General features: G+C 43.9%; 1 protein-coding gene across 4 annotated transcripts; it reads left to right on the top strand.

The window, feature by feature from the left end:
* Nucleotides 1–6,588: 6,588 nt before the first annotated feature.
* On the top strand, nt 6,589–9,185 carry LOC120725471 (chemokine XC receptor 1-like). 4 transcript variants are annotated; one of them, XM_040018456.1, is made up of 4 exons: nt 6,589–6,669; nt 6,808–6,929; nt 7,097–7,154; nt 7,280–9,185. In XM_040018456.1, exons 3-4 carry the CDS (start codon nt 7,104–7,106, stop codon nt 8,198–8,200), a joined length of 972 nt encoding a protein of 323 aa, XP_039874390.1. In that variant the 5' UTR covers nt 6,589–6,669; nt 6,808–6,929; nt 7,097–7,103; the 3' UTR covers nt 8,201–9,185. The 4 variants fall into 4 exon arrangements, with proteins under 4 accessions (XP_039874390.1, XP_039874381.1, XP_039874374.1 ...); XM_040018447.1 differs by having other exon boundaries at nt 7,094–7,154; XM_040018440.1 differs by lacking the exon at nt 7,097–7,154 and having other exon boundaries at nt 7,216–9,185.

Raw genomic sequence — 9,185 nt, 5'->3', positions numbered from 1 at the left:
CAAACAACAAAGGCACTGGGAACATGAAACTGGAACCTAAACTGGGTAACACTAACAAAACAAACCAGAAATGAAGATGCAGGGAGGTCCGGGGAAATACACATGGAGAGATGCAGGGAGACCGAGGGGAAACAACACAGACGAACCAGCAACTACTATGACAGAAGACACAACTTAAATACACTCAGAGAACACAGGGAGATTACACACAGGTGGGGAACACAGCTGGGAGTGATTAACGCGTGAACAACGCGAGGCTCAGTGTCTCTCCAGAATCTGCTATTTAGCGGTTTTTTATCTACTTTTAACTGGATTATTCGTCCAGAATTGCTGTGCGTTGCTGACCTACAGCAGACAAGAGCTTCTGGACATCTGGACTCATAACTCCAACAGTTTTATCGCCGATCTCCGACTCATCCCAGAGATCTCCAGAACACCGGAGGCTGCCCATTCTCCCCGGCCGGGCAGAAGTGCACACAGACGGCGCTGAGATCGTAAACAAAGGCGAGGTAGGCGCGGAGGGCTACGGGCTAAGCTAAAGCTAACACCACACCGGCTGCCTTTACCCAGTATTTTCCTCGCCAATGTCCGTTCTCTGGCAAACAAAATGGATGAGATACGGCTCTCCATCACTAACAACAGACGGATTATGGACTCAAATGTCATGTTTTTCACCGAAACATGGTTGAACAACAGCTGCCCGGACAATGCTATCGAGTTAGCAGGACGCCACACACACCGAGCTGACAGGCTAGCAGATGACTCCGGCAAGACCAGAGGTGAAGGTTTGTGCATTTATATTAACAATGCCTGGTGCATGAACTCCACTACTACTGAGAGTCACTGCTCACCTAATGCGGAGTTTTTAATGGTCAAATGCAGACCTTATTACCTCCCCAGAGAACTCACTTCTATCATACTCACTGCCGTGTATATACCCCCCGACGCTAATGCTAGGTTGGCCATGAAAGAACTTTCTGCAGTCATTAACAAAGACCAGAATAAACACCCCGAGGCTGCTTTTATTGTTGCTGGCGACTTCAACCACACCAACTTAAAGACAGTCCTCCCCAGATTCCACCAACATGTCTCCTGCCACACCAGAGGAGACAAGACTTTAGACCATGTGTATTCCAACCTGGCTGGAGCCTCCCCCACATTGGACAATCGGACCATCTCTCCCTGTTCCTCACACCTCGGTATTCACCACTCATCCAACGTGTGAAACCTGCTGTGAGGACAATTAAAGTGTGGCCAGAGGGGACAGACGCATTGCTCCAGGACAGATTTAAAAACACAGACTGGAATATGTTCACCCACACAGACCTGGACCAGTACGCCTCATCTGTACTGGATTACATCTCCGAAACCACAGACAGTGTCACCACTCAGAAACGGATCACCATGTACCCCAACCAGAAGCCTTGGATGAACCGGGGTGTTCGTCTCCTCCTGAAGGCCCGCAACACCGCCTTTAGGTCAGGAGATGCACACGCCTACAGTACAGCCAGGGCTAATCTAAAGAAGGGCATCAAAAAAGCCAAACACCATTACAAAAAGAAGGTAGAAGAACACTTCTCCAACTCCAACCCCCGACGCATGTGGCAAGGACTCCAGACCATTACAGACTACAGGACCACCAAACCCTCCCCCGCATCCTCTGATGTCTCCTTCCTCAACGAGCTCAACAACTTTTATGCTCGTTTTGAGCGAGGGAACCCCACAACCACAACCAAAGCAGACGTGACGCCAGACCACCAACCTCTGACTCTCTCCCCTACCGATGTAGGAGCGGTGCTGAGCAGGATCAATGTCCACAAGGCTGCAGGTCCTGATGGCATCCCCGGGTGTGTTCTCAGAGCGTGTTCTGGGGAGCTTGCAGGAGTGCTCACAGACATATTCAATCTGTCCTTAGCCCACGCTGTGGTACCGGCCTGCTTCAAATCCACCTCCATCGTCCCGATACCCAAAAACTCCAACCCATCTTGCCTCAGTGACTACCGCCCAGTAGCACTCACCCCCATCATCACTAAGTGCTTAGAGCAGCTGGTCCTAGCACACTTCAAATCCTGTCTCCCCCCCACCCTGGACCCCCACCAATTCGCATACCGCCAGAACAGGAGCACAGAGGATGCAGTCTCCATCGCACTGCACTCTGTCCTCTCACACCTGGACAACAACAACACCTACGCCAGAATGCTGTTTATAGACTTCAGTTCAGCATTCAATACAATCCACCCCTCACAACTCATCAGGAAACTGACAGACCTGGGCATCAGTTCCCTCATCTGCAAATGGTTACTGGACTTCCTGACCAACCGCCCCCAACATGTCCGGCTGGATAACCACTGTTCATCTACAATCACGATGAACACCGGTGTACCACAAGGCTGTGTGATGAGCCCTTTCCTCTACTCCCTCTTCACCCACGACTGCAGACCTGCTGATGGTTCCAACACCATCATTAAGTTTGCAGATGACACCACGGTGATTGGCCTCATCAGTGACAACGATGAGGCCGCCTACAGGGAGGAGGTGGATCGTCTGGCTGAGTGGTGCGACAGAAACAACCTGCTGCTTAACACCGAGAAGACCAAGGAGCTCATCGTGGACTACAGGAGGAATGCTGACCCACATCCACCCATCCACATTAAGGGGACGGCTGTGGAGCGTGTGAGCAGCTTCAAGTTCCTGGGAGTCCACATCTCCGAGGGTCTCACCTGGACGACCAACTGCTCCAAGCTGGTCAAGAAGGCTCACCAGCGCCTCTTCTTCTTGAGGACTCTGAGGAAGAACCACCTGTCCTCAGACATCCTGGTGAACTTCTATCGTTGCACCATCGAGAGCATCCTGACCAACTGTATAACAGTCTGGTACGAGAACTGCTCTGCCTCGGACCGGAAGGCGTTCCAGAGGGTTGTGAAAACTGCCCAGCGCATCGCCGGAGCACCACTTCCTGCCATGAAAGACATCTACAGGAAGCGGTGTCTGAAAAGGGCTGGGAAAATCATCAAAGACCCCAGTCACCCATCACATGGACTCTTCATCCTCCTGCCCTCTGGGAGGCGCTACAGGAGCCTCCGGACTAAGACCACCAGGTACCGGAACAGCTTCTTCCCCACAGCTGTCAGACTCCCGAACTCTGCCTCCTGACATCTGACCCACGTTAACACATGGACTGAACACACACACACCCACAATGGACAACCGTACCCTCAAACACACAATAATAACATGGACTGAACCACCACTCACAACCACTAGCACTTTATATAGCCTCTGTAGGAATTATATCTCACTTATCTTAACTGCACTACTGTATAGCTCTGTGTAAATAATCATTCTGTACATTCGATAATTTTTAACCCTACAACTGTTTACAACTTGCATAGTTCCCACTTCTGTATAGCTGTATATCTCAGATTTCTGTAAAGTTATTTATTTCATATTCTGTATAGTTTTTCATATTTATATCCTGTTCATATCCTGTACATAGCTTGTACTCACTACAGCCTGTACACACTTATAGTTATAGAATATTCACAACATACTTCATACCGTGTACATTATAACATACCATAATAGACCCATTTCTGTAATATACTCACATATCTATATTATTGCTAATATATATTGTAATATATCTATATCACTAAAGCACTTCTGGATGGATGCAAACTGCATTTCGTTGCCCTGTACCTGTGCATGTGCAATGACAATAAAGTTGAATTCTATTCTATTCTATTCTAACAAGATAGAAATTTGTCACGGCTGGCGAGGCGAGCCGTGTGGAGTTGGAAGAAGGACCCAAGATGCAGGCAGTGGATGAAATGCTAGTGAGGTTTATTTACAAAGGTGTAGTGGCAAACAAGCAGTGGGGGCATGACAAATAACTGAAGACACCTAAACTGGGAGAACTAAAAATAACAGACCTGGGAGCATACGATAAAGGGATGAGAAGCAGAGAGACGCAGACGAGGAACAGGACACCGTGGAACACAGGGTAACACAGACTGACACGGAGTAACACAGACGAACCGGCAACAGGCAGGAGAACACACAGGGCTTAAATACACACACCAGTATTCAGGTGATGAGAGACAGGAGGGCAACACGGCTGGGAGGAATCAGAGCTGACGGGACAGGGGAAACGTAAACTGAACACACTCACATCAGACAGAGACCTTCACAATAAAACAGGAAACTAACAGACAGAGAACCAGACAGGACACTGAACTTGACAGGCGGACTCATAAGTAGACACAATAACACCATGGACAGACAGAGGGAACACAGAGAAGTGGGAACAGGCAGGCAAAGAGCAGAAACCTAACAAATGGCAAAATCACAACAGAATACATACTCGGAATGAACAAAAGCATAAGGAAACACAAAACACTGAGTCCTCAGACTCAGGACCATGACAAAATTTAGGAGTAACATGGCCTTACAAACAGTGAGATCTTAAGAGATCCACAGCCTACAGCTCTTAAATGGGGTGTCACAGGGTCCCCAGGAAAAAAAATTTGTAAATGTAAAATAATAAAAATAAATATTCTTCTGTAGCAATAACAAAGTATAACATAAATTATTCTGTAGCAATTACACAAGAATATCCAGTAATGTCCCTGCCTACAATTAAACACATTCACTTACCGAAAATCAGGGCATCTGCTGTGGCAAATGGGTGCAAGCCTTTTACCACAAACTGAGTCACTGCTCAGTAACATTCGTCTATCCTGGCCTGAAAGGAGACGCTACCGGTAGACTGCAGTGAGAACTGCCAGCATCTGAGCCAGCCAGACTCTGTCTGTCTCTTTCATCATGGTCACCTAAATGCACAGTAATGGCAGGTTTTGTAATAAGGCAGATCGCGCTAACATAATATGCACTGTTAGTTGATTATTTACCTGCCGCATTAACGGGAGAGGACGTGCCAACGTTACCGCTGCTGCTGGGTTGAGATTCACAAGTCGAGCGGAATTAAAAACATGACATTAATTTAAGGTTATCGTGTGTTTTGTGAGCAAATGCTTTTGCATATTCGTAGTGTTTCCTCCCTTAAATGAAATATCTACTTTGCAAGCATTGCAAGTTGCCCTGTTGTCATCCGTTCTCGTAAAGTATAATCAAACTTTTGAGCGTTTGAGCCGCCATGTTTCCTGCCAGGTAAATGACGCTCCGCAACGTGGTGACGTCATTCGGGGCGACTGGAATCGATAAGGGAATCGTTTACAAAAATGGCAAACAATTCCAAGGAATTGAAACAGTGGGAACCAGTTCTCAACAAGGTTTTCGATACCCATCCCTAGTGAGAGGTTTGGCCATCTGGAAGGGGCTCCGATTATCTTCTCCACATCGAAAGGATGCAGTTGAGGTGGTTTTGGCCCACCAGAAGAAGAATCTGGGGCAGACCCAGGACGTGCTGGAGAGAATATACCTTTTGGCTGACCTGTTAATGCCTTGGTGTTCCCATGATAACCTAGAGGAGGTCGCCAGGGAGAGGCAGGTCTGGCTTTCTCTGCTTTGGCTGCTGTCCCTGCAACCCGGTGTTAGGTCTGCACTTGCAGGCTTTGCTTTGTTCACCGTGAACAAAGCAAGATAATCAGAGCTCAATCCATTTTAACTTGCAAGGGAAGCTGGTCTAGTCAGGATCTTGGAGCTACAAGCTCCCCACCTGATCCCAGCCAACTTCAAAACTCCAGTCTCCCCTCCCATTGTAAAACCCATATGGTGTGTCATAAAAGTTAAGGCACTGTGTGTGTGTGTTTGTGTTTGTATATGTAACTTCCTGGTTACAACTGTTTTAACAACATCCCTAGTCATAAATGAATTACCTGCAAGTGTGCCTGCAGTTTAAGACAAGGTTCGCAATTTTAAATGCAACAATGACAACTTTTAACAAAATCACTCCAACACCCAGCTCCAGAGAAGTGGAAGAAAATGGATGGATGGATGGTTTTTGCTACCAAAACTATTACAGTAACTCAAATATTCAGGCTCTATAACAATGGCAAATTTCTGGTGACAAGATCTCAGACAAATCAGGCTGGTGGGGTCAGAGTGTGGCCCTATTGTAAAGGGTCTAACAGAAAACAACAACAACAACAGAATAAGAGTGTGAGGCTTCTTTTTAACCACAGTGGTGTGTAACATGTTTTGTTTCAATTTTAGTTTTCTTCTTATCTGCTTCCTCATCAAGAGCCTTGCTGCTGTACTACTTTAGCACTTTAATATGTTGGTCTACCTTTTTATGCGCTACACAGCAGTAGAGATATCATAAATCAACACCATTTTTATGATCTGTGTTGGATTTTATGTTTTCATATTTAGTTGTATTTATATAATGTTTACATGTTTTCAGCAAGAAATACTTTCTTTTGAACAGAATACTGGGGTTTCTGCATTTATTTATGTAAATAAATGTAACTTTTGATTGAGTCTGTTTTGATTAGATGGCTTTGAAAAAAAAACATACATTCAACATTATTTTATTTCATTTCAATGTAGAAAAAAGTGATTGCTCAAGCTTTTTGCTCTTTTTTTCTTCACAGTGTGGCTTTCGTTAGGGTGGTACTCTAGCTCAAAGACGAGACAAACTATCAGATATCTCACGAACATCACACGTTTTTCACCACAGTGCAGTTCAACAGAAGACCTGAGATTGAGGTAAGTTCAGAGGAATGTAACATGCGTATAGACAGCTATTTGTCAGGTTTAATTTTGATGAAGTTTCATTTTTCATGTGACAATTTGTTGCACAAGTTAACTTTGAATTTTTTGTTTCATAATGTGGTTTTTGTTAAGGCAGAATCTCTGAATTAATGTGAAACAAAAGGAGGAACTATTAGTTTTCCGAAGAACATTGTACAGCTTTTGTGCTGAATCACAGGGCAATTCAGCAGAAGACTTGACAGTTGATGTTTGAGGTAAGTTGCTGTGTTTGTTTTCTGAAATTTGATACTTTTTTAGTCACTTTGGTTTTATATAATATACAAAAACTAGAACCAAAATCAACAGTTTCTGTCACTTTAGAGAAAACTGCTCAGTCATTGTGTTTGATTGCATTTTATTTTATATGTATGTTTTCCAGAAGATTGAAAATGGCAAACTTCACATCCACATCCAGAACGAGTGGTCTTGTTGAATACATAGTGTTGAGTTAATGTGTTTAATTACGTTTTTAAAATGTAGGTTTGTGTTTATGTTTTCCAGAAAATTGAAAATGGCAAACTTCACATCCACTTATGATGGAGTGAGCGATCATGCTGCATACATTTGTGATACTAATGTTCCCACCATCACTGGTCCCCTTTTCATCTTGATCTTCATCCTCAGTATCATATGCAACAGCCTCCTCTTATGTGTTCTTTTCATCTACGAGAATCTGAAAAGTATCACAAATATTTTCATCCTGAACCTGGCCTGCTCTGATTTGATCTTCACCATCACACTTCCATTCTGGGCTGCTGATCACCTACACCACTGGGTCTTTGGGGACTTTGTCTGCAAAGTTATCACTGCTGGATTCGCTGTTGGTTTGTACAGCAGTGTCATTCTGCTGACTGCTATGACAGTGGATCGTTTCATTACTGTGGTGCTGCACAACTGGCCGATCAGCCATGCCAGAGTGAAGAGGTGTGCAATTGGTGCCTGTATAGCTGCCTGGGTCATCAGCATCTTAGCGTCCCTGAGTGATGCAATGAAAGTAAAGGTTGAAAGCTGGGATGGTAAAAACTATTGCGAGCCTGAATCTGAAGACACGCTTGGACGTTATCTCCAAGTGTCACTGCTATTCTTCCTCCCATTTGCCATCATTATTTTATGCTACTCTGCCATCCTCATGAAAGTTTTGCAAGGTTTAAACAGAAGGAAGTTCAGGACTGTGGCTGTGCTGTTGTGTATTGTTGCAGCCTTTTTCATTTGCTGGGGGCCATACCATATTACGCTTTTAATTAAATCTCTTTATGAACCCAAAGGTTGTAAGGCAGAGGAACGGTTAGCAGTTGCCTACCATATCTGTGAAATGCTTGCCTATTCTCACTGCTGTATGAACCCTCTGCTATATATGCTCTCGCAGAAGTTGCGAAAGCATCTGTTGAATCTTTTGCGCTGTGAAAAAGTGAACAGGAAGAAGAGAGAGAGAAGCACCAGCCTGAACACTTCACAACAATTCACACTGCAGAGCTCTGCTGTTTAGATGGAACTGCACAACTATCCATTTAACAGTCACTAATAAAATTAAACCTTGATTTAGGCTGATACAGTCATAGTACTTTGATGTGTAAGTGTATTAACACATTCATTGAGGCAAACAGAGAGCAGTAATTAAATCTAATTACTGCTCTCTGTTTGCCTCAGTTGGACTGTAAAAGTCCAACTGAGGCAAACTTGGACTGTCAACTTGGACTGTAAAAGTAACAATAGCTGGTGTATTTTTACTTATACCTTTATTTTAAAGTAGACAAATTACTTTTTTAATTAACAAAAAGTGTAAAGGTTGGGATAAACATGCTTTAAAATTATTGAAATGCTGACACTGATGTAACAGAAATATCAATCAACCTTAACTAGGTAACCAGAACCTTAAATACAATGTGAAATTTTAAATGAATTGTGCTTAATAGACAATTCAATCTGTATCCAGTTACTTAAACTTTAGGGAAAAACAGTATCAGACTGCTCCATCAAGCTCCATCTATGCAATCTATATGACTCCTTCTGTATGTTCTTTTCAAAATGGTGGAAATTGAAACTTCCAGATTTTATGGACACAAGGGAGTGGTACTGTAGATAGCATGATTCTGTTGCTTAAACTCAAGTTGTTTCTTCTATTTCCAAGTTTGAACTTTGATTTAGTAGGATTTCAGAAATGCACAATAGTTTTACCCCTTCGAAAAGAAGTGTGAGTACCTCGCATGTTCAACCAATGTCCATACTTCAGGAAGTAGAGGGCAGGATGAGGCAGAAATTATTTTACTCAGGACAGCTATAAGGGGCAATAGGTGGAGTAAGGCCAGACATCAGAGCAGGAATTTGAAAGCTCAGAGGAGGGCATATCAGCTTTTGAGGGGCCTGGCCGCGGACCTAGCATTAATAATAAGAACAGCTGTTTAATGCAGGGCTCTGAAGTTTAGACATTACAATATGTAGAAGGGGAAATAAGAATGTATTCAATTTAATTC

The sequence above is a fragment of the Simochromis diagramma genome, unplaced genomic scaffold, assembly GCF_900408965.1.
Source record: "Simochromis diagramma unplaced genomic scaffold, fSimDia1.1 OVJJ01000205.1, whole genome shotgun sequence".
In the NCBI taxonomy this organism is placed as follows: domain Eukaryota; kingdom Metazoa; phylum Chordata; class Actinopteri; order Cichliformes; family Cichlidae; genus Simochromis; species Simochromis diagramma.
The sequence above is the reverse complement of the archived record's forward strand: the minus strand, read 5'-3'. Positions and strand labels throughout refer to the sequence as shown.

Bases quoted from the DNA above. Each gene is read 5' to 3' on its own strand.
- LOC120725471 (XM_040018431.1), top strand. From the start codon at position 7,083: ATGTTTTCCAGAAGATTGAAAATGGCAAACTTCACATCCACATCCAGA. The intron at 7,155-7,279 runs GTGTTGAGTTAA...GCTGCATACATT, and splicing joins GTGGTCTTGTTGAATACATA to TGTGATACTAATGTTCCCAC.